The sequence below is a fragment of the Musca autumnalis genome, unplaced genomic scaffold (genome assembly GCF_047663935.1).
Source record: "Musca autumnalis isolate F117 unplaced genomic scaffold, ASM4766393v1 scaffold_2, whole genome shotgun sequence".
Taxonomy (NCBI): domain Eukaryota; kingdom Metazoa; phylum Arthropoda; class Insecta; order Diptera; family Muscidae; genus Musca; species Musca autumnalis.
This window is the reverse complement of record NW_027411755.1, coordinates 75,838,201-75,864,374: the sequence shown is the minus strand read 5'-3', so window position 1 is coordinate 75,864,374 and position 26,174 is coordinate 75,838,201. Positions and strand designations below refer to the sequence as shown.

Below are 26,174 nucleotides of genomic sequence, written 5' to 3'. Positions count from 1 at the left end.
GAAACTTGTACTGTCGTATGGAGGGCGGTGTTACAACAAAAATCAAAGCGATTCGGGAGCAGGTCTTAAACTGAACTTTTCCGAAATTTTGTGTGGGAGGTACCCGAAGGAGTCTGGTAGAAATTTCACGATATGCAAAGTATGAACCAAATCGGTTACTGCCTTCTAGAGTTATCATGCACACAAATTTTCCGAACATTCTCGAATTTTTGTGGGGGAGGTACCGGAAGGAGTGGACCGATATAACCCATCTTCGAACTTAAACAAAATTTGGACAAAATATTACGAAAGCCAAATTTTGGAACGAATCGGTTGACAGACCCACAGACGGATGGACATGGCTAAATCAACTCCAAATTGTCTGAAACACATTTCATCCAAACATACTTGGGGTCTAAAACCATTATTTCGGTGAGGCACATTTTGCCAGTATGAAAGTGTATATACCCAAGTAAGCATAAATGCCGAGGGCATACATATTGATTTTGATCAAAGCTCAAACTGCAATGCCGAAGAAGTATCTGTAGGAATGGACAGACATAAATATTTCTTATAGTCAATTTTAGAAGTGGGGTTTATTAATTTCTTTCGTTAGATATCGCGTCCACCTGTTATTTCAGTTGGTCACCGTATAATTTAGAACTTTTGGACTATTTTGTTAGGAACCATGGGCTTGTCCACGAAAACCATAATATCGGCTTCGGTCAAAATATCCAAAGTATACTCGTAGAGACTTTAAACTGCACTTACACAAAAATGGTGAGTTTTTGTGAAGGACATTTATTGGGCCAAGGGTTATGGAGTGGGCCAATGTGACCCATTTTCGAACTTACATTTAGTTTGGACGAAATATTACAAGGTCAAAAGTTTGGACCAAATCTGTACCTCCGTTCGAGAGATATTGTGCATACCATTTTAGCGAAAAAAGATTTTAACTTTTGTAGGGGAGGTACCGAATGGAGTGGACTGATAACACCATCTTCAAATTTTATATAAGATTTGCAGAAATATTACGATATGGAAAGTTTGCACATGGTGACCGTAGGACACCATTTCCTCAATTAGTATGGACTTGCCCTGAAAAAACTCGAACCGTAATAGGGGCCAGGGAACAACTTGTTGCAAAACAAGTAAGAATGGCTTTAAGTTCGGCCGGGCCAAACTTGTTATATCCTCCACCAGGAGTGGTATTAAAGTAAAATGGAACAATTAGTTTCCTTTCGCTTATGAAAAAGACTTAATACCAAATTTCAGCTACTTCGGTAGAGTAATATCGCTAACCTTCAAAATACGGAAATTCGGGAGGTACCGTTCTATGGGGCCTATATCAAAACGTCGATCAATACCGTCAAATTTCTGGCGTAAAGTTTTTAGACTCAAAGAAGACTAAATACCAAATTTACGATATTTCAGTAGGATAATGTGGTTAAAACCTATAAAATACCGTAAATCACGAGGTACGCTTCTATGGGGAATATAGGAAGACGTAGACCTATACTGACAATTCTTTTCTGGAACATTTTATAACCCCATGAAAGACTAAGTAACAAATTTCAGTCATTTTGGTGGGATATTAACGTCACATTTTTAACAATTATGAAAATCGGGAGGTACCGTTGTATGGGGGCTAAATCGAAACGTGGACCTATACCTACGAAATTCAGTCGAAAGGGTTTTACTTTCAAAGTAGAGTAAATACCAAATCTCAGCCATTTCTGTTTGTTGTTGTGGCCACAACCTTCAAAAAAAGGAAAATCGGGAGATACCGTTCTATGGGGGTTATATGAAGGCGTTTTATAACTCAAATCAAATGAGGACTAATTACCAAATTTCAGCAATATCGGAAGAATAATGAGGCCACAGGCTTCCAAACGATACCCAATTGGCAGTAATCGGTTCTGTAGAACCGGGTCTACCCCGGTTTAAAATCTGGCCTTTCTGGTCAAATAACCGACAAACCGGATCCGCCGCCCATAAAAATTATACATTTCCGTAATCAGCGTAACAAACCCTATCTTTTGACAAAAATTCAAAAAAATCGGAGAGTTTTCGTTGGGGTCGTTCCTGTTGGGCTTTCGATTGCAAATGTGGGTTAAATGGACTATTTTTGTATAAAACAACTCTAACATAGAATAACTCAACTAAACATCGACCTTTCTTGACAATTTTGGGTGGAAACATGGACCTACGTTCATAATTATTTCGAATATAAGTGGAACTATGTCCACAAGTTTTGTTATATAAGTTTAGTGACGCTTAAGAGCCTTCAATGTCAAACTAGAGCTAAATCGGTCTGAAAATGTAGCTAAAAACGTCAAAATACCGTAAATCGGGGGTACCGTTATATGGGGGCTATACCAAAACGTGGACCTATGTCCACAACTTTTGTTATATAAGTTTATTGACACTTAAGAACCCTAAAAGTCAAATAATAGCTAAATTGGTCTGAAAATGTAGCTAAAAACGGCAAAATACCGTAAATCGGGGGGTACCGTTATATGGGGGCTATACCAAAACGTGGACCTATGTCCACAATTTTGTTATATAAGTTTATTGACACTTATGAACCCTAAATGTCAAATTATAGCTACATACATCGGTCTGAAAATGTAGCTATAAGCGTCAAAATACCGTAAAACAACTCTAACATAGAATAACTCAACTAAACACGATCCGATTTTGTTGAATTTTTTTAAAAGATAGGTTTAAGGACAGACTCGGTTACTCCTGTTATTATAGACGTTTCACTTGAATATGTATGTGCGTATCTCACTTTTGAGTGCATATAAATTATGTGTTTTCTAGAACCGCTATATCTCAAGAATGGTTCATTCTAGAAAAAAATTATAAAGACCAAACTTGTAGAGTATTTTTCTGTCTACAATATTTGCTCTAGTAACTTTCTGACTAGACCCACCGTGTTCAAAAAAAAAAAAAATATATATATATTTAGACTTTTGACTCCGAATAACTGTTTTTGCACACATGGAATTGATAGGGAATTTTAGGACATTGCTTCTAATGGCAAACCCTAGCACTCCACCAAAATTTAGCTTTGTGGTAATTTTTGTCATTCATTTAAGTTTCCTATCCTATAGCGAATTTTAAGCAAGCGTTGAAGATACTTACCAGCTTGGGCGAAATATATTCCACTTTCCTTTAAAGTAAGGCTGGAATGATATGGTCTGGTCAGGCTGCTTGGTATGATGGGAAACTTATTACGGCGTATTTTACCGCTTTTTTGACCGCTTCTTCTGATGGCTAAACATTCTCTGTCAATGACACTGTGTGAGCCGTAGTAATTAAGAGACTGAACTTGACATCGAACTTTGATTTTTCAAATGCAACCCCAAAAAGAAATTATTAAAAAATAAAAAATGTGAATGTTTCTAAGAAAATAAAAAAACAAGTAAGCCAAGGCTATAGTCGAATGGGGCTGACCATGTGATACCCTACACCTTTACCACAGGGAATTAGCTTTTCACAAATCAAAATTTCTTTATGGAACAAATAAACTTATTGTAAGAAATAACTTTGTGGATTCTGGTACCGTATCACACCAAGCTCAAATAATAATGATGCTGCCTGGCTATGGAATCGTTTTCCAAAAGTTGGCAAACGGGCAGTAGACCCGTTTCTAGCAGAGGTCAGTAGTTCTTTTTCTATATGTAGGCTACTTTGCCGGTATATGTCCACCAGGAAATAAAATATAGACCTAAAATATTTTGTTTATTTTTCATACAAAAGTAATGGTTCATTTCACCCGCTAAATAATATCAGATCATCATCCAAAATTTTAGGCATATTCTTCTACCTAAACTCCTACCTCATACAAAATTTCGTGATTTTTGAGCTATAATTGCGAACTCTAGTGTGTTTATGATAACACTGCAAACAAATAACTGGGTGTATTAGGCTGTAACTCTGTTATCTTATCATGTACACCAACACAATTGAAATCAATAGAAAGCTCAAGCGTTCCTCTTACAAGTATAGCTTACTTGCCCGGAATGTCTCTTCCAGGAAAAAAGATATAAGCTGTATATTAAAAATTTTCACAACTTTCACACATAAGTTGTGGTCCATTTAACCCTCTAAAAATTATTTGATCGCCATCTTAAATTACAAGATCATTCTTTGTCATATACTCTTACCTTATTTAAAATTTCGAGGCGATCGGACTATTATTGCCACCTACAGAGCAACTATAAAATCGGATAAAAATTATGTTTTTGGTCCATTTCACCCGCTAAATATTTCACGATCATCACCAATTAAAATAGCGATCTATTCTGATGTGAAACCAACCTTCATACCAAATTTCGTGACGATCGGTCCATTATTGCGGCCTGCAGTTTGATTACAATTTATAATGGACAGACGGACACACGGACGGACACACATCTCAAAATCGATTTATCTCGCCGAGATATGAAGATTGGTATACCACATTGGGGGTCTCCGACGAATATTTCGCGGTGTTACATGACTTTTTACCAAAACAAACTTATAATGCCCTTTCCACATAGTGGTGTAGGGTATAAAAATCTGCAGAAATTTGAAAATATTACATATTTTCTAAATAAGGGACAAATGTCGTCTTTACGCCCACGCCAACAGTAATTTTTTGGTTTTCTCAGTTTCAATATGTTTACGTACCATCAAATCCCCCATATAAAAACTAAAAACCGACTTCTGAACCATTGTGCGACGTCCGTTTACTCATTATTAGGTGAAAATATTTATTGTATGATTTAGTACAGATTTTGTTGTGAATGTCAAGGTTTTTATATGATTAAACCATAACAAATGTGAAATGGCTCGCAAGCGAGTTGGGATCAATGAAGTTCAATTTTAACTGATATAATTTTGCTCACATTGAAAAACGTAAATAAATTTAATATCAAAAACGACAGACACGTTTCTGAATTTCAGTTAAACGGTTGTGCAATCCCTGACGATATCTAACCTTTAAGTCAAAGATTTTTAATTATATTGTCTATGGAGGTACATAATTGTTTTTGCATGTGACATGACATGTCCTTCTAGAAATTTGTATATTAGCAGGAAACTCTGCTTAACACAATCATAATCATCCTGTGAAACGAAGCAGCAATTATCTTACAGATAGTTATCGAACAACATTTTGCAACAAATTCCAAGAAGATATACATAAATAATCTAATAATTTTTATTTATATTCCTTTGTTTTTAAAATTGTATTATTTAAATACTTTGCCAAAATATATTCCTTTAGCCACTGTTTAGAAATTAACTCATTTATAAATTCTCTTCTTCTTTCTCTTACAGATTTATAATCAACTCGATGGCGAACAAATTACTCAAATTTTCTCACAAAAGCTACTGCAGCACTCAAGAGGCATTGAGAAACAAAAGCTAATGCCTAAAAATTCAAATAAACTCTTGGCATAGCTTACATTCTCCCACAAAATTAAACTTTCTATCACGCAAACATGTGTACTCTTTACCGCGCATACACTCTATTAAATACTAGGCGATGAAGACATAAAGAGAAAGAGAGAGAGAGAGCGCTCGAGAGAATATGTGTGTGTTTGTGGAAAAAGCGTGCGCCTAGAAGCTATGCTATAACAATGTATAAAATAGCTTAACGAAAACTAGAAAAATAAACGAGTTATCATAACGTTTAGAACTCGCGAGTGAAACACAACGTCCCCATTGTCGTTAACAGAAAAGAAAGGAATTATTACTAAACTTTTGCTTAAATGACTGCCAGCCTGCTAGCTCCAAAGGCGGCCAAGGAGCAGCAAAACTAAAACCAATTTTTTTGTAGAGAAAATAGTGGAAAAAAATCAAAAAAGTGCTATGAAGAAATAAGAAAAAATTTTCCAGCCTTTTTACGAAAAAGGCTGTTTGGGTGCATGGTATTATTGACAAGAATTTCAAATGAAAAAGGTTCTTATGGTGTATAATTGTTAAAAAAATAGTGCATACTTTAAGGATTCGCAAGAATAATTTGTGTTGTTATTTTTTTTTTTTACTTTTTCTGTTACTAATTTCATCGTATTTGTGTGTGTGTGCCCTTTTTGTGATAAAGAGAAGTATAAACTCAGTAAAATGAAATTTTTTCGGTGAGCACAACACGCGCCTACATGATTACACAAAACATTTGTGAGCTAGAGCTCGCCTGTTATACACACACCATTCGTTTTGAATGGCTGTTTTCAAACGCATAGAAAGAAAGTAAATGAAAAGAATGTTGTATACAAGAAAAAAATGAAACAGCGAAAATAATGCGCTAAGAGAAATGTGATAAGAAAAAAGTATAGAAATTTATGCTAAACATCAAAGCGTTATTAAAATAAAGTGTTATAAAATAGCCAAGTGTTATAATTACAAAGGAAACTATAAGTAAAAAAAAAAAAAAAACAAAAACAAAACAACAACTTAATATTTACGATAACAAAAATAATATTTCTTTTTTTAACATAATCCATTCTTGTTAATGACAGCAGGACAAACAACATCCCAAAGGCACCTGTACCCTAAACAAAAATAATTAACCAACAATTCTTAAAAAAAAAATCATCAAAAATATATATAATTATGCTAATAAATAAAATTTGCTAACCCTTAAGAAGCCACCATTTGCCCCCAATCCTTCGATAACAACTAAACAATGTAAACAAGAATACCTTACCAAGCAACGACAACGATAACAAACGGTTTAATTATCCCCAGAAATAAGAAAAAATAACAACAACACAAAGAAAATAAAATATATAAATAAGAAGAAAAACAAACATAACAAATTTTCCAACAAATAATCCATAACCGAATAAAATATATTTCCAAAAAAAAAAAAAAAAAATTGCACAAATTATTGACGATTGCTAGACTAAAAAACGCAGCTTAGCTTTGCTCTAAACCTTTACTTGGGGTCCAATGTTGCAGCAACATAACGCAACATGTCTAACGCCAGCAACAACATTAGCAGACACTCAAACGGTAACGCCCCCCGCCCAAAGACAACATGAACGCCTGGGAAAGATACCATCATCATCAACCAATTTCCAAATATTGGACTCTGTTGAAAGGATAACATTTGGCCCTCTGCATAATGGTGGCAGTGATCCGGAAACAAACCAACAATCGCAATTAACAAAAACTAATGAAAATGTTGCCGTGCATAGCTCTCTACCACATCGGCTACCAACAGCAACTACTACTTTCATTCCGACCTTAAGAAATGGGTCAAACAATGCACAAAAACAAACCAACAACCAGAACTCATCTCAGGGCAGACAAATATGGCATGTTGTCAAGCCCTTGGATGATGTGAAATTTAATAATAATGACTCCCTTGATTTAACAACAAAAATGAAGGCACAAATCTCAAACCAAACACCTTCTCTCTTAACAGAAACAACAAGAGCAGCAACAAAGTGGCATCAGCAGCAGCAACAACATTTAAGCAAGATGTTGCTTGATCACTATGCAATGTCGCTTTTAAAGCCAATAATTGACTTAATTCCAAAATCCATAAAAGAATCATTAGATTTTAATAGTCGACGGAGAAGAGGTCGTCTAAGGCCTCATAAAGCCATAGGACAACAAGCCAATGCTACAGCAGCAGCAGCAGTAACAGCAACAACAACACCATCATCATCTGCTAGGGCAGCTCGTCGTCGATCAAATGTGCCAGCAACATTTGTCTATTTCAACAAAGTTGCTAAACAATTAACAACGCTATTGTTAACATTGTTGTTATCGTTTCTAAGCATTACTTTTGTAAATAAACACAACAGCAGCAACAACAACAAATTAGTATTATCATTAAATAAAATTTTGAAAAATAATCGAATAAAATCGAATCAAGCTGATGATAATGATGATGCAGAAGGAGAAGAAAAAAATAATGAACAAATTCCCATAACTAATTATAGGCAACTCTATAACTCATCTAATCACAACAAAAACAACATAACAGCAACTATGTCGTCGTCGTCGTCATCATCATCGTTGTCGTCGTCATCGTCATCAGTATTCTCATCAAATGGCACCTCACGTCTTGTCTATGCATTGCTATTCTTTTCAATACTCTTAATAATACCTTCACATGATCATATGGTCTCTGCGGCCAAACCCAAATCGGCCACACAACTACAACAGCAGCAGCAACAGCATCAGGAACATAATCAACAGCAACAACAACAACAACAACAACATCATAATAATAAACCCAATATTGCCTATGCTGCTGGTGCCGATAATGTCCAAATTGATAAAGAGGGCATGTTGTTAACACCACCCTCTTATCAGGGTGTATCATCGCAAACATCGAATGAAGAGGGTACGGAATATTTAACCGATTCCGAAGAGCAATTATTCGACGATGAAAAACAAAATTTGAATATAGTCGAAGAAGAGGATGCAGCTGAAGAAGATATGGATCGTGGTTCTTATGAAAAGGATGGAAATGGTAAGTTTGGAAACTAGTTTTGGATTTAAATAATATGTTCCAATTTAAAATAGCAGGAAATTAATCCATTATTCATTAGTTTTCCAATATTTTGGAGTTTTACTCTTTTTGTATCCCAAGTTAAGCGTAAAGCTTAAACCTGCCAATATGTGAAATGTAAACCTTTGAACTAATATAAATCAAATTTCAAATTCAAATTCTCGAATTACAAACCGAAAGATTCAAATTATTAATTAAATTATTCCGATTTCAAAAAGTGTTCTCAAATTTGATTAAATAAAATTAATGACCTTTTTACTCGGCCGAATCATTTACAATTTTCTTTAAAAGAAATTTCCTTTCAATCATGGGTGCAAGTGATCTGGCATGTCATCTTTTTAGCATCTTCATCGATGAGTTTTATATGAGCGTGAACCCAAAAGATGCTATTAATTTTTGGATCCAACACATGTCATTTCCACCAATGCTTTGGAATGTCATTTTCACCAACCCTTTGCAATGACATTATCATTACGATGAGAATTTTAACAACGTTGGTTGTGATTTCGATTCTCCGAAAACATCAAGCCTATTGTAAATAATTAATGTTATATATTTAGATGAAAAGATCGGATCTTTCACGACTTCCTTTGCATGGGTTCAAATGCTGATAAAAAGATCGGATCTTTCACGACTTCGTTTGAACCAATGCAAAAGATGCCATGAAATCACGTATTCGCATGGAACCTCTTCCTTCAAATTTTGCTGGGTAGTTATGAATTTTCTGTTAAGGTGCATTTTACGTACATACATGTGTGTATTTTGTTACACTGTCCATTGGCCATGAAAAGATAAATAAAATATCCTTGCAAAACTTCTCATTATACCCAAATTCTCATTAAACCCACTATGTCGCGAATTCATATAAACAAAAGTAAGAGCAATTTTGGTACAAATTCTTATTGTTTGACTACAATCTAGAGGACAAAAAAACTAAAAGTTTGGGTCCAAGCTTTGATTTAGCCCTCCATAGAAAGGCACCGCCCGATTTTCGGTATTTGGTTAGAGCAACATTCCGACACCGAATTTGATAGAAATTTGGTGTATAGTCCGTGACTCACACCAAACGGACATAACTCCCAAAATAGTTTCAAGTGTTTATACCCTCAGCATTTATGCTAACCCCAAGCCCTACACTTTGATACGACCAAAAATGTGCCTCATCGAAATAATGGTTTTAGACCCCAAGTATGTTTGGACGAAATTCGTTTCAGACAAATGGGAGTCAATTTAGCCATGTCCGTCCGTCGGTCTGTCTGTCCGTCTGTCTGGCAGGTGCACACGATAACTCTCCAACGCATCAACCGATTAAAACAACATTTTGCAATTCGTAATATTTTCCCCAAACTTAGTTAAGTTCGAAGATGGGCCATATCGGTCCACTCCTTCGGGTACCTCCCCCCCAAAGTTTCAATTTCACTGTGCAGCATTTTTGAGCCAATCGCGTGCAAACAACTTTTGTCCAGAATTTTATGAAAGTAGAGGACCAATAGGCAACAACCATATTTGGGTTTTGTTTTCTTAGATCGGGTTCGGATTTTATGGCCTCATCTAAACATGGTTAAATATCGAATTTTTAAAACAAATTGGGGTTGTATCTCTGAAACAAATATGAATCTTGTTTTGACTTCTGCAGCAAACTTGAACTAGATAGGAGCAAGAAGATATATTTGGAGGAATAGTGAACTCGATAAACTGCATTTATCGCCTCAAATTTCATAATTTATCTTATCTCCCAAACTGTTAAATTTTTCTTAATGTTACCTTATGGAAAAATATTCGCTGGATTGTAATACACAACTCTTCAGAACATTATATTGTTGTAAAATGCCTCTATGGCCTAGATACAAATTTTTCAATAACAATTTGGTAAATATTTCAACAATTCATTGATATCCCCAACATGAGAATATACAGCCTGTGTGAACATTTTTATACCCTCAGCCTTTAGGCTATTAAGGGTATATACACTTTCATACGGGCAAAATGTGCCTCATCGAAATAATGGTTTTAGACCCCAAGTATGTTTGGACGAAATGTGTTTCAGACAATTTGGAGTCGATTGAGCAATGTCCGTCCGTCTGTCTGTCTGGCTGGCTGGAGCGCACGATAACTATCGAAGGGATGAACCGAGACGGTTCAAGTTTTGGCTTTCGTAATATTTTGTCCAAACTTAGTTTAAGTTCGAAGATGAGCTATATCGGTCCACTCCTTCCGGTATCTCCCCCACAAAAGTTCGAAAATGTTCGGAAAATTTGTACGCAAGATAACTCTTGAAGGGTGTAACCGATTTGGTCCATACATTGCCCATCGTGGAGCGAGTACCAGACTTAGATCAGGTTTTAATATGGACTCAATCGGTCCACTCCGTCGGGTACCTCCCACACAAAATTTTGGAAAAGTTCAGTTTAGGAACATCTCTCGAATCGCTTTGATTTTTGCTTTAGCAACTTGTATTCACTGCCCTCCATACGACGGTATAAGTTTCATCAGGGGCAAGTCCATACTTCCTGAGAAAATAGCCTGAAAGTTGCAAAAAACCCCTATGACACCGTGTGAGGAGTTTGGAGGGCAAAATAACTCTCGAACAGGTCTGCCGATTCGGTCCAAAGTTTCGCCTTAGTAATATTTTGTCCTAACATAGTTTAAGTTCGAAGATAAGCTATATCGGTCCACTCCTTCAGGTACGTCCCCCACAAAAGTTCAAAAATGTTCGGAAAAATTGTGCGTACGATAACTCTTGAAGAGAGTGGCCGAATTGGTCCATACTTTACACATCCTAATATATCTACCAGATATAGATCAGGTTCAAATATGGACTATATTTGTCCACTCCATCCGGTACCTCCCACTCAAAATTTCGGATACATGTACACTTTAAGACCTGCTTTCGAATCACTTTCATTTTTGTTGAAGCAACTTGCATTGCTGCCTCAATTGCGGTGGTAAAAGTTGTTTCAGGGGCAAGTTCATACTTCTTGAGCAAACATCCCTGAAGTTCTAAAAAACCCCTATGGTACCATATGTAGTGGCTGGAGATCCATTCTTTTTAGTATCTCCTCCGCAAAACTTTTGATATTAAATCTTAATCAACATTTTTGTCAGTTCAAACGCCCAAAATTTTTAAAACTCCCTAAATACATGCGTTTTTTGGAAAAAAAATTGTTTCAATATACACAGGCTAAGGGTATATCTCTGTCGGCAAAGCCGACTGATACTTTTTTACTTGTTTGAAATAAGTTTTGTAGAAAGTATGTTATGAAATACCTCTTAAACAACATGAAATAACCATTTTAGAGTTTCGGAATGTTCTGAAGAATTGATTGTCACATTATTTGGAAAATTTTTCGAATGGCTACTTGGTTCAACTCCCAACAGTTTAGTTGCTACTGACCAGAATTCCAGAAATTATGTAAACTTTTCTATATTTTAACGAGTTTGATTCGCTAGATGCAACTTTTCCTAGTTCGTCTGTTCTACTACTTTAGGGCTACAATATTGTTGAAGACTGAAAATCAAAATTCTTATTAGTTTCGGAAATAAAGGTCCGATCATTACAAAAAAGGCTCATTTTAGCTCGGTTTAAATGAGGACATAAAATCCAAACCCGATCTAACAACAAAAAACCCAATTAAGGTTTTTGTAGGCTCAATATGTGCTTTCAGAAAATGCCCATTAAAATTTGGAATCGATGTGGTCTAAACTTTGCACAATGTATTATTTCTTCCAGGTATAGATCGGGTACAAATATGGACCATATCGGACCACTCCTTCTGTTACCTCCCACACACAATTCGAAAAAAGTGAACTTTCAGATCGTTTGTAATTTTTTCGACGGGTTGTCCCTGTAGCCCCCTTTACGATGGTATAATTAATATTTTTTGAGGTAATGGCATAAAAGCTCCAAGAATCCTGACGGCACCAACTAAAATGGCAAATCCGCAACATAATTCTAGCAGGGAGTTTCTGATTGTTCCAAAGTTAGAACTTCGTATTATTTCATCCAGTCTTGTATCAGGTTGGAATATGAACCCCGACAAAAAATTTGGGAAAATGCGTCTCGGATCTATTTGAAATTTGTGTGCAGAAGCTTGTTTTAACAGTCCTTATTACATTAAAGTACATACACACAAATGTAAAACTTTCGATGATATTAAATGGACAATTTTAAACACGTTATTTTGATGTGTCGAAATTTACGAAAAAACAATATATTGTCAAAAAGACTTTGTTTTTTAATTACTTTCAGTGCTTTCCCCATGATTCAAATACATGGTAGAATAAGAAAAGGTAGCAGCAATACACAGCTGACTGAACTGGGTTGTAACGTTAGTGTCAAATTTCATATGACATTTTATACATTTATTTCTATTTCGACGTACATTAGGGACATATATTTTTTGAGAAAAAAATATATCATTCGGAAAAAACCATTTCCCAGAAAGACTTCTTCATATCAATGATATGTAACCTCCTCCAAGTTCGAACGATAAGCCGCGCAGTAAATCCCCGCTTGTAGAGGCAATACAACTTTCGTTAATATGTGAGCAAAGATGTAAATTCATTAAGATATGAAAACTCAATTGTTAACATTTGTCAATAGATGGAGTTAAGCTCTGTTGTTACGATATCATAACAGCATTATGTTAAGTAGTTCATCATTTCAGGCGTTTTAAACCGCCAAGTTCAAATTCAATGAACTGGAAACTGCTATGGATTACAGTCCCGAGTCCAACTTTTTGCTTTCCTACAATTTGTATAAGCCGAATTGCGCTTTAATGGGGATTTTATCATTAACATACCCCTGTTGTTGGTAAAATGTTTATATACTTTGTTTCATAAACATTTGTGCATTATGCATCATTTCCAGTCTTTACAGTTCTATGTCTTTGTATATTGTTTAAATTTGACAACAAGTTCCAGAACTGCAAGAATCTACTATTTTGTTATTGTAGTAAAATTTTGTAGATTCTTACAGTTTCTGATACAGACATCACAAAAATATGTCATAGAAATTTGGTTTTGGAAAACTAAGTCTTCTTACGCTGTAAAAAAATTTTACTGCAAGGAATCCACCCAAATATAAAAATACAATAAAGCATGTTTTACAAATTGTAAGTAAAAAAGTATTCGTTTTAGGCGGACAATCAAATTTTATTAATTCATTCATTAACTTCTAACCCTCTTCTCTAAAAGTGGATATTCTATTTAATAAACTCATCCAATTCAGATTATTTTGTATTTCTTTTTTTATTTCTGATTATTTACTCTTACTTGGTTTTTAGTTGGAGATTTTTCTTGTTAACTCTTTCCATAAATTACTATTCTTAATAAACGTTTTTCTTTACATTTTTATGATTTAATCACCCTTATTACGGTTGGCGTTGTCGTATCCAAAATTGCAAGCTGACGTGTCGTAACGTCTAATTGGTATTATGTATGTTTTTGAACAAAAAAGCAAAAATTTCAATTTTTAAAGAATTCTTTTGGTAACAAACATAATTAGAATTATTAGTAGATCATTTTTAAACTTTTAATTCAGAAGAAAAACTAACCCTATAGTTTTTACAATCAAAATAAGTGTTTGGCGTAGACGTTTTTGAGGTCGTTGGCGTAGTCGTTGTCGTAGGGATATTTTTTGGTACCACGTAACATTTACGACAACGACAATTTTTTTCTCATACAAAATTTAAAAAATATATATTTTTTAATTGTAAAACAATTCGTTTGAAATCATCTTTTGAGCAAGAACTAAGAAATTTACATTGCATCAATCGTTATATGAGTACTCTAACAAATGTTCAATAGAAAGTTTGTCATCTGATAAGGACACGAAATTTATCTTACGCAAATGAATCAAAGTAGTAAAATTTGTATTTATTATAGCTATTTTCCAATATATTTTAACAATCATTGCCAAAAAAATTCTTTTGAAATTAATTTGTTTTTATTTTTATATGCTGTCGTTTACAAAAACGGTCACGACTCTTTCCTCGTATTTCAACGCCATACGTAATACCGATTTGTCGTACATATCAAAAAAAAATAAATGTTGTATTTAAACCAAGAAATGCGTTCTGGCAATTACAAATGTATTTCTTTCGATTTTTTAAGGACATAAAATGCTATAAAAGACAAAAAATGTCGTTGTATATAATTTTTCATCATATAAAAATGTATCTTACGACTACGCCAACGTCTACGCATACGACAACGTCTACGTCACTTGAACGTCTACGACTACGCCAACCGTAATAAGGGTGAATAATATTCTGTGAAATTTTATTAACTTAAAACAGCTAGAAGTGTATTATTCTGATTTTCTAAAGGATGGACTTTTATTGTTAATTAGGAATGATTTTTTTACTAATATAAACATTATTTTTCATTTTCATTTAAGATAGAAGCAAAATCCAGTAGAGGATTGTAATGATTGATTGCGGGGTTCTTTCAACGAACATTTTATAATTAATTTGATGTTTGATTGGACCACAATTTGAAGTGATTCATAAGGCTGGTTTTCCTGTCTTGCCAAAACCAGACTCGGATCGAACATACGGGCACAACTAAAACTACTAGTGCGCAGAATAATTCTTGAACAGAGAATCCAATTTGGTCCTAATAATTCTACCAATAATACTTCGAATATCTTCGAACTTGACTATATCGTTCCACTCCTTTTGGTATCTCCCCCACAAAGGTTCAAACATTTTGGCTGTAATTTAACATTTGGATTTCTTAATGAAATAAAATTCCCCTTAATTATTGACACAGGTCAATGTTATTGTCTCCATATAACGGCGCCATATTTTGGTGTAGCTTCAATTAGCCGAATATCCAATAATCGAATTCTCTAGAAATAAAACTATAAAATTTATTGGCAAAGGTGCAGATTGTCATGAAAAAGACTTCCTTCGAAACTCCGAAAAAGGGCCTATTTTTTCGGCAAGCTTGTACTTTCCGAAAAAAGTTCACAAGATTCTGATAACCCTTAAATGAACAATCTTTAGGGAAAATGGATTTCAGTTATGTAGTCGGTACTTTTTTCTGTCCATACATGAAAGTCAAGCGGACAAAATTTTAGCTTTTCTAAATGGCTGAATTTCTGTATTTAGTCTTCGTTAGAGTTACAATACGTTCCTCCAAAAGTTTCTCGGTACAGGTCCACGTTTTGATACCGCCCCCACAGAACAGTACTCCTGATTTTTTGCAATTTGGTATTTACTGTTCGTTAAATAAATAACAATAGACAGTATAGGTCCACGTTTTGGTATAGCGCCCATATTAGGGTGCTACCAGATTTAGGTTTTTTGAGGATTTAGTCACATTTTTCTACAGAATTGGTTGTTAATTGGAATTTCGTGTTCCCAGAAGAAAGAAATCTTACTTCATATTCATATGCAGGTTTGACTCTATTATGCAGATTTGACTCCATTATGCATTTCGAGGATTTTTTGTCAAATTTACGAACCAAGATTGCTGTTGAAAAGGGTATTATAAGCATGTTTTTCGAAAAGTTCATGTAAAACTGGAAAATATTCGTCGTAAAACCCCCATGTGGTATACCAAAATGCATATCTCGACGAGATTAACCCTCCGTTCTGGTCAGGCCTTTTACATTTTATTTTGCATTTTAAATTGGGTTACGATAAAGCTATGGACCTAAGATTCCAGGTAGCTTCTTGAAATTTTCCTACCTTTCCAATGAAGTCAAAGGGTCAACAGAAAAGGAGCTACAAGGAGTTTTTGACATACATATCACTTTCGTAACACATTACAAAGTAATGTAAACAAAATTAAGTACTTATGTTACTCCTTACTAAGTTATGAGTCCTGTGGCACAGAGCGTGTGTGTCCGACTACAAATCAGAGGGTTGTGTGTTCAATAGGGTTATGACTTTCGAAATTTTTTTCCAAACTGATTTCCTGTAGCACGGATGAATAAACTTTTGCCTATTAATCACTAAAATCAGGTTTATTCCATTAAAATATCAAACAAATATTTTGTTGAAAAAATTATTTCCTGTTGTAAAAATAATTTTTATGATTCTCAGAATTAAAGAAAATTTAATTATAGAGAAATAAATGTAATGTCAGTTTGGTTACCTCATGGGGCTCTAAAGCTTATTTTCAATTATATATGTGCTTAGAGTGACTTCAAAAATTGCCCATTATTCTCTTATTTCAAATTTTAAAATCATTTTGTGCGTGAGGTTTTTTTACCGAATCACCTTATAATTAGAATTTTATGTAATCTTATATAGAAACTTATCACGTTATCATACAGGGATATGAGGTTGTAAAAAAGTCATAGCTCTAGTGTTCAACGCTCACCGTCGGCCGGTTACTTTTTGTTAAACAAAACAAAGAACAGTTGGTGGTGCACATGCACGCATATGTAAGCGTTTAAACAACCCTTAATATTCGTACGCGTGGCCTAGTGTGTAGTGTGTTCGGCTACAAATCAGATGTTCGCAAGATCAAATCCAGCAGACAACGGAATAAAATATAATAAAAATATGAAGTGTGTTGAAATTGAAAACAAATTCCACCTCAAATATTCTAAAAAGAAGAACATACGTTTTTATACCCTCAGCCTTTAGGATAGAAAGGGTATATATTTGAGTTGTGCCAAAGGAACTATATGGAACTATCTCGTTCACTTCGCAGTTCCAATGGCCCACATTTTTTCTTTGAACAAACAGCGTATACTTACTATACACTTTACATTTCATGATGTTACTCATACGCTTTGGAACTACATAGTACAAGGAACTAGGAACTAGATCACCCAACTCTAGTATATACACTTTCATACGGGCAAAATGTGCCTCATCGAAATAATGGTTTTAGACGCCAAGTATGTTTGGACGAAATGTGTTTCAGATAATTTGGAGTCGATTTAGCAATGTCCGTCTGTCTGGCTGGCTGGCTGGTGCGCACGATAACTCTCAAACAGATGAACCGATTTGGTTCAAAATTTGGTTATCGTAATATTTTGTGCAAACTTAGTTTATGTTCGAAGATGGGCCATATCGGTCTACTCCTTCAGGTACATCCCCCACAAAAGTTCGAAAATGCTCGGAAAATTTGTGCGCACGATAACTCTTGAAGGGATTAACCGATTTGGTCCATACTGTGTACATCGTGAACTGTGTACCAGACTTAGATAAGGTTTCAATATGGACTCAATCGGTCCACTCCTTCGGGTACCTCCCACATAAAATTTCGGAAAAGTTCAGTTTAGGGCCTGCTCTCGAATCGCTTTGATTTGTGTTGTAGCAGCTTATATTCACTGTCCCCCATACGACGGTACAAGTTTCATCAGGGGCAAGTCCATACTTCCTGAGAAAATAGCCTGAAAGGTGCAAAAAACCCGTATGACACCTTGTGTAGTGGTTGGAGCGTAAAATAACTCTCGAGTGGATCTGCCGTTTCGGTCCAAAATGTGGCCTTCGTAATATTTTGCGTAAACTTAGTTTAAGTTCGAAGATAAGCCATATTCGTTCACTCGTTCAGGTACCTCCCCCCCAAAAGTTCAAAAATGTTCGGAAAAATTGTGCGTACGATAACTTTTGATGGGAGTGACAGATTTGGTCCATACTTTACACATCCTAATATATCCAGCAGGTATAGGTCAGGTCGAATATGGACTCCGGTGGGTACCTCCCACACACATTTTTGATAAATTCACTTTAAGACCTGCTCTCGGATCACTTTGATTTTTGTTGAAGCAGCTAGGTCAGCAAGTCCATACTTCTTGAGAAAAAAGCCCATATGGCACCATATGTAGTGACTGGAGAGCTCGAACCGAATACTGCGTTCGTCCACACTTTGGATATCGTAATATTTCTTCGAATATTAGATGAAATTCGAAGGTGAAAGGAGTGGACTTTCCAATACCTCCCCCACAAAAGTTCGAAAATATTCGCTAAAATGGTACTCTAAATATTGTCGGAACTCAGTTTACAAAAAAGCCCTATCAATCGATATCCCCGCAAATTTTTGGGCTTTAATCCTATCCACATTGTTTTGAAAAAAAAAGTATTTCAATCCACACAGGCTGAGGGTATATCTCTGTCGGCAATGTCGACTGATACTTTTTTACTTGTTTATGTTATTTTTCAACTTCTATTGGCCATAGAATAACTAGTTATTCTAGTGGTCGTAGAATAACTAGTTATTGAGTGGTGGGTATTCCTGGGTATATCTCTATTACTGAAAAATATGCTTAACCCATGTAAGTTATATTTAGAAGATGAACTCTTGACCTTTCCATTGATTCAAATAATATTGATGTACGTAGTCAGATAACAGAGTTACAGTCTAGTTTTAATTGGGGGTAGCGTAACCGTAATCAAGCTAGGGGTAGCGTAACCGTAATCGAGCTAGAGGTCGCAGTTATAGTTCAATACTGACATATGTTTTCACGAGGTAATAGTTTTGGTCAAGGATAGTGCCAATAATTTTTGATAATGATCGGACTTTACTAAGCATGTGAATTTGACCATAACTTTTGTGGCAAAAATATTTAAATTTTAATTTTTTTATTAATATTTTTAATTCTGGGGGGCATAATCGGACAAATTACGAAAATTAAACTTGAAATCCAACTCTTGACCTCTCACTTGATGCAAATTATATCAATGTAGCAGTTATATAACGGAACACCTGTCTAACATATAAATGGGTTGTTTCTTTATTGTTTTAGTTTGTTTATAAAGAACTACGTTTACATGCTACAAAATGTCGCAAGCATGATAGAAAAGTTTTCAAATCTTGATAGAGGAATTCCCAGTTCTTTTTATTAAGTAATGTGATACCTCGAAATATTGATTTCTTGTGTAGAGTATACACCACTTTGTGGGGAGGGTGTTATAAGTTTGGTTTGGGTGTTGATGGGGAAGGAGCATATTGATGTTCATATCCAGGGGTTGGAATGGGCAAAAAACTTATTGGAGAAAAAGTCAAGGTTATATTTTAATGCTAATATCTCCGCTGCTAATTAGAATCTTCCAAATGCAAAGTCTGATAATGTATGTGGAAACCTCGCCTTTACAACAATACAAAGTAGGTTGGCGTAGGGGACAAACAACGGAAATTTCGCAATAGTCGCTAATCCAACCCTAGTTTTGATTTCAATTGTAATGTCGAGTATCACAGCTCAGGGCGGTGGCCTTCCAAAAGCAAAGCATGTCTATGAAAGAAGAAAATATCACCTTTACAATGATGCAAAGTAGGTTGGCGTAGAGGACAAACGACGTAGATATCGCAATAGTCGTTAATACATCCCATTTTTCCATTTAATTTAATCGGGCTACAGGTCGCAATTGTGATCGTCACGAAATTTTGGGGGGGTTTCAGAGAGGAAGAAGCCTATTTAGTTTGGTGACAGTCGGATAATATTCAGGGTCGGAATGGCAAAAACATATTCGGGTGCGGCTGATAAATTTAGTATTGCCCTAAAAAATGTTTACCAGTGAAAGTATTGGTCTATGTTTTAGAAAGACCCAGTAGAAAGTGTCTTTAAGACAACATTGATGAATCGTGCACGAAATTTCCAATTCGTTCACGACTCTTTGCAGACAGCCCTTTGGAATCGTTGACGACATTTTCACACAAGTGTCCCAGTATTCATGCACGACAACTTGGGCGACAGGGTAAGCGAAGTTGTCGTCGACGACGATCTAGATGACTAAAATCCCCGTATTTCATCGACGACGATCTAGATGACTAAAATCCCCGTATTTCGTCGACGAATGTTTCACTGACCTTGTCTTGCTACTAGTCATCGATGACCCAACTAAAGACAATTTCGTTTATCTTGTCGTGTGTGAAATTTTTATTTAATTATAAAATATATAATTTTTACAAAATAAATTAGTTAAACAGTTAATAATACTTAGCTCCCGTATGTTCTGCAATCCACCATTTTCTTCCAGCTTTACCACGCCTTACACTTCCCTAGCCAACCGAAAGGCGACCTCCCTTTATTTTTGGATTCTGCAAAAAGGAATGATTTTAAATGAATATTGTGAATATCCACTAAATATTCTAAAATCTTACCATATACCACAGACCTTGTATTTTACAGTCGCTGGAATTTTCAATGTTCTTCAACCTAAATGCACCTATTCAAAAAATAGCTATATTTATTTTTAAAGTATTTAATTCTATTTATGCTAACATACCATTTTCTACATAATTCAGTTTGTATAAATAAAAACTGTTTAATCATTAACGCGGTTTCAGTTTTTTGTGACTTTATAATTTTACATTTATTACAAATCAAAAATTGTATACATATTTGAATAAATATGTGTACAATTGTTTCAAATCACACTTTTGAGCATTATTCGGATTGTGCCAAGACACATTGCAAGGCATGGTTATGCAAGTTGTCGTACATGACAATTTCGTAACATTCGTTAACGAATCGTCGGCGAAAATGTCATCGAAGACTCGATTTTCTATTGGGGAACAACCATGACGTCCCATGTGAGCTCTTTTAAAGGTTTGCTTTATTTTCTTTCTGAAGTGGATTTAACACGGCATTTCAGACTCTCAGCGGGTAGGAAATCTCCACGCAGAAAATTGTCAATAAAAAGCGATTTTCCAAGTTTTGTTGCCAGTTACATTTGTACGGAAATCATACATTAATTAATAAATTATCTCTTTCAAATTTGACATACTCAGCTAAAGATATATTTTTTTATCGTATGTATTCATTTCAGAAGATTGACAATTGGTTGCAAATAAAATATTATTGATATGAAAATCACGTAAATTTTTTACTGATATGTCCATGAAAAAATTATCTTGAAGATATATATATTTTTTTTGCTAAAGTTTACTGAAATTTTTGTTCTAACCTTTTTAATTGTCTTCTGTGAAATAATAAAAAGCAATTTCGTAGTACTAATTTCCATTTCGTTTTATTTTAATTAAAAACACATTCAAATGCAAGGATAGTACATTTTAATGCCTTTCACATGCATAAATGAGAGACATTAAAATAAAGGGACATAATGAATAATTTTAGATTAATATGGGCGAATAAAAATAAATGTTAATGTTGTTATAATGGTCATTTGGTCTTAGCAGCAATAAAATCCGGATTTATGTAAATAAGTGAAGTATAAAATAGAAACAAACGGAGAAAACATTTCATTTCATTGCTACTGAGTTTTAGTTGAGTACACGGATTTTACCTATTCTAAGGAAATCAAGAAAAGGTAAATCCAGTATCCCATAAATATAATTAAAGTCATTTCATTGTTTGAACGTATTTGAAGGTTATTTGCCCCCGTTCATTTTGCTAAATATTTCATTTTCGAAAAAAAAAACACACATATATATAATAATGGCAATTGTGTGAAGTAATCTTTGGTATAAAATAAACTTCATAAACTTTTTTATGAGAATTTTCCTCCGAAAAAAAAAATCAGCACAGAATGCCACATAAATACACTTTGGCATTGTGGTATGGCTTTTATGTTTGCTGATGATGGTCGAATGTCTGCGCAAATGAAGTTGCAAAAAAAGCAATTTTGATCGAAAAATTTTTAATGGGGTCACTATGGTGGTAATTTCTTTTCGTGGATTGCAAAAGCAAAAGTGCAGAAAAAACATGAGAAGTGGCCAGATGAAGATTTTTGATCTCATTTGAGTTATGTTGTGTGAGTACTGGGATCGTTCTTGTTATACCTTACATCACACTGTGGTAAGGGGTATTATGTGTTTTTGTGCATTTGTATGTAACATGCATAAGGAAACGAGATAAACCCATAGTTCCTTTTGGGCATATACATAGAATCACTTTCTGAGTCGATTTATGCATGTCCGTACTTCCGTTCGCAACGCGACGGGTTGCATTTATTGTTCGAATCAGCTGAAAATTTGGGAATATCATTTTTTAGCCATAGGAAGAACGTTATTGCTTTTGGTGGAAATCGGTTCAGATGTGGATTAACTCCCATATATGTTTACGGCCGATTTCACGTATTTGCTGCACCAAACACGCTATATACATATGTCCGATTTCGATGGAATTTGGAATGTGTGAATGAATTCGGTCTAGAAATAAATGTGCCAAATTATATCGAAATTGATTTAGATTTGAAAATGCAAGCTCCGATTTTGGTGAAATTGGGAATGTGTGATGGAATTTGGTCTAGAAATAAATGTGCCAAATTATATTAAAATCGGTTCAGATTCGGATATAACTCCCACATATATTTTCGGCCGATTTCACGTATTTGCTGCACCAAACACGCTATATACATATGTCCGATTTTCGATGAAATTTTAAATGTTTGATGGAATTTGGTCTACAAATAAATGTGCCAAATTATATTGAAATTGGTTCAGATTCGGATATAGCTCCCATATATATTTTCGGCCGATTTCACGTATTTACTGCACCAAACACTTTTTCTCTGTCCAATTTTGATGAAATTTGGAATGTGTGATGGAATTTGGTCTAGAAATAAATGTGCCAAATTATATCGAAATCGGTTCCGATTCGGATATAGCTCCCATATACATCTTCGGCCGATTTCACGTATTTACTGCACCAAACACTTTTTATCTGTCCAATTTTGTTGAAATTTGGAACGTGTGATGGAATTTGGTCTAGAAGTAAATGTGCCAAATTATATCGAAATCGGTTCAGATTCGGATATAGCTCCCATATATATTTTCGGTCGATTCGACGTATTTGCTGCACCAAACACCTTTTATCTGTTCAATTTTGATGAAATTTGGAATGTTTGATTGAAATTTGGTCTAGAAATAAATGTGCCAAATTATATCGAAATCGGTTCCGATTCGGATATAGCTCCCATATACATCTTCGGCCGATTTCACGTACGACGAGTCATTGCTGCTTACAAAATTAGCAGCATTGGCTTTGCAGTCAAACTCTAAACAAACGCTGCGCTAGCGCAAGCAGCACAAATTTCCACACAAAACAAACAATGATTCAGAGAGCTACTCTCGCTCAGTAACTCATCTCATTCAGTAGCACATCTCGGTCATATCATTCTTTTGCATCATTCGTTCATCTGGTTCTTTCATATCAAAACCACCACCACTACGATCAGAAACAAAACCACCCCCATTAGCACACAAACAAGCAAGTAACACAACTGTTGTGTCATTCGTGACCGAACATTATCAAAAGAACGATTCGGTGAAAAGAACGACGGAGTCATATGCAGCAGAGAACGAACGACTTCAAAAGAAAAAAATACATTCAAATGTATTGTTGAACGAAAAAGAGCCAACGAACGAAGTAAACGACCCGGATCTTTTTGGTGAACGGAATGAAAAAGATCGATCCGCTCAATGAACGAGATTGCCCAACACTAGTATTTACTGCAATAAACACTTTTTATCTGTCCAATTTTGTTGAAATTTGGAATGTGTGATGGAATTTGGCCTAGAAATAAATGTACCAAATTATATCGAAATCGATCCAGATTTGGTTTTAGCTCTCATATACACATATATTTTACATATTCAGAGTAGTGTAGGCTATCATATAGTAGGCCCCGCCCGACTTTGATCCTTTCCTTACTGCTTTTTATACCCTCCAGCATAGTATGGAGGGTATATTAAGTTTGTTTTTCCGTTTGTAACGCATTGAAATAACCATTTGCGACCCTATAAAGTATATATATTCTTGATCAGCGTAAAATTCTGAGTCGATCCGTGCGTCCGTCCGTCTGTGGTAGTCACTCTAGCATCCACAAAAATGGAGATAGGTTCCTGAAATTTTCGAAAGATGCGTCATTTGTTTGCAGGCAGGTCAAGTTCGATGGTGAGCTATATCGGTCCACGTTTTGGTATAGCCCCCATATAACGGTACCGCCCGATTTTAGGTATTTTTACGTTTTTAGTCACATTTTCAAACTGAATTAGCTATAATTTGATATTTAGGGTTCCTAGTGATCAACAAACTTATATTCTAAAAGATATGGGCATAGGTCTATGTTTTTGTATAGCCCCCATATTACGGTACCTCCCGATTTTCGGTATTTTGAGAATTTTAGCTACAATTTTTAGCCGAACTAGCTGTAATTTGACATTTAAGGTTCTCAGTGTTCATGAAACTTCTCCACCAAAAGTCGTCAACATAGGTCCATGTTTTGGTACAGCCCCCATATAACTGTACCTACCGATTTTCCGTATTTTCAGAATTTAAGCTACAATTTTTAGCCGAACTAGCTGTAATTTGACATTTAAGGTTCTCAGTGTTCATTAAACTTCTCCACCAAAAGTCGTCAACATAGGTCCATGTTTTGGTACAGCCCCCATATAACTGTACCTACCGATTTTCTGTATTTTCAGAATTTAAGCTACAATTTTTAGCCGAACTAGCTGTAATTTGACATTTGAGGTTCTCAGTGTTCATGAAACTTCTCCACCAAAAGTCGTCAACATAGGTCCATGTTTTGGTACAGCCCCCATATAACGGTACCTCCCGATTTTCGGTATTTTGAAAATTGTAGGTACAATTTTTAACCAAACTACCTGTAATTTGACATTTGAGGTTCTCAATGGCCATGAAACTTCTCCACCAAAAATCGTCAATATAAGTCCATGTTTTGCTATAGCCCCCATTTAACGGTACCTCCCGATTTTCGATATTTTGAGAATTTTAGGTACAATTTTTAACCAAACTACCTGTAATTTGACATTTGAGATTCTAAACTAAAAGTCGTCAATATAAGTCCATGTTTTGATATAGCCCCCATTTAACGGTACCTCCCGATTTTCGATATTTTGAGAATTTTAGCTAAAATTTTCAACCTAACTAGCTGTAACAATTATCAACATAGGTCCACACTTTGATTTATCCCCATATAAGGTTGCCAGCCGAGTGAAGACATTTCTATATGCATTTGTTACCTTATTTAGGTATCAGTGGTCACAGAATAACTCCGCCTCAAATTGTGGACAGGATAGAAAATAATTATTTCGTTTTAGTTCAGAATGTTTTATGGTGGAGGGCATAAAAAGTTCGGCCTTAACTGAACTTAACACTTTTTTACTTGTTTTCATTGCCGTATTCTAATTTTTCTTTCAATATTTCTTATGACCGATTTTTTCAGTGATTCCATGTGTACGGACACTCATATGTCGCCCACGGTCGGTCGACGTTGCCTTCACAATGAACTCCTAATACTTCGACCTTTGATATTTATATATCAAATAACTGCCGATTGTCCTTGAACTAAAATGACTTAAATAAGAGATATCTACAGGTCTATTTGATACCCGTGCTTTACCGAACTTGACGTAACGTACATAAATATAACCCTCAGGCAATACGTACATTTAAAAACCCTTTGCCAACTATTTCGTCACTATTTTTTTTTTTGTCATTTCTGGTGATGACCAAATGTGGTGGCAATAATGATGACGTTATTATTTTGTTTGCGCGCTAAACTAACATAAATCTAAAGTTCTTAGCTTTAAGCAAACCTTCTTGCTTTACCCCCATTTTAAGGCATTGATTTTAATACATCACATGATGGTGTGCAACACTCACATTGTGTGCTGCTGGTTCTTCCTACCATTTCGAGAATTACAATTGGTGCCAGCAATATGCATGGTCTTTTATGAAGTGCTGTATGTATGTATGTATGTGTTTCTGAATAGGTGGGTG

At 35.1% G+C, this 26,174-nt stretch overlaps 1 protein-coding gene across 44 annotated transcripts in view; it reads left to right on the top strand.

Annotated features, from left to right (window-relative positions):
• Window positions 1-26,174, top strand: part of Nckx30C (solute carrier family 24 member Nckx30C) — a 370,077-nt gene that overhangs the window by 57,643 nt on the left and 286,260 nt on the right. For 21 of the 44 annotated variants that reach the window (XM_073967999.1, XM_073968002.1, XM_073967996.1 and 18 more), the window contains exon 2: window positions 5,311-8,461. In XM_073967999.1, the coding sequence (XP_073824100.1) occupies window positions 6,925-8,461 (1,537 nt within the window). In that variant the 5' untranslated portion in view covers window positions 5,311-6,924. Of the gene's footprint in view, window positions 1-5,310; window positions 8,462-26,174 lie in introns of those variants that run through there. The other 23 variants (XM_073968003.1, XM_073967993.1, XM_073967977.1 and 20 more) reach the window with 10 other exon arrangements.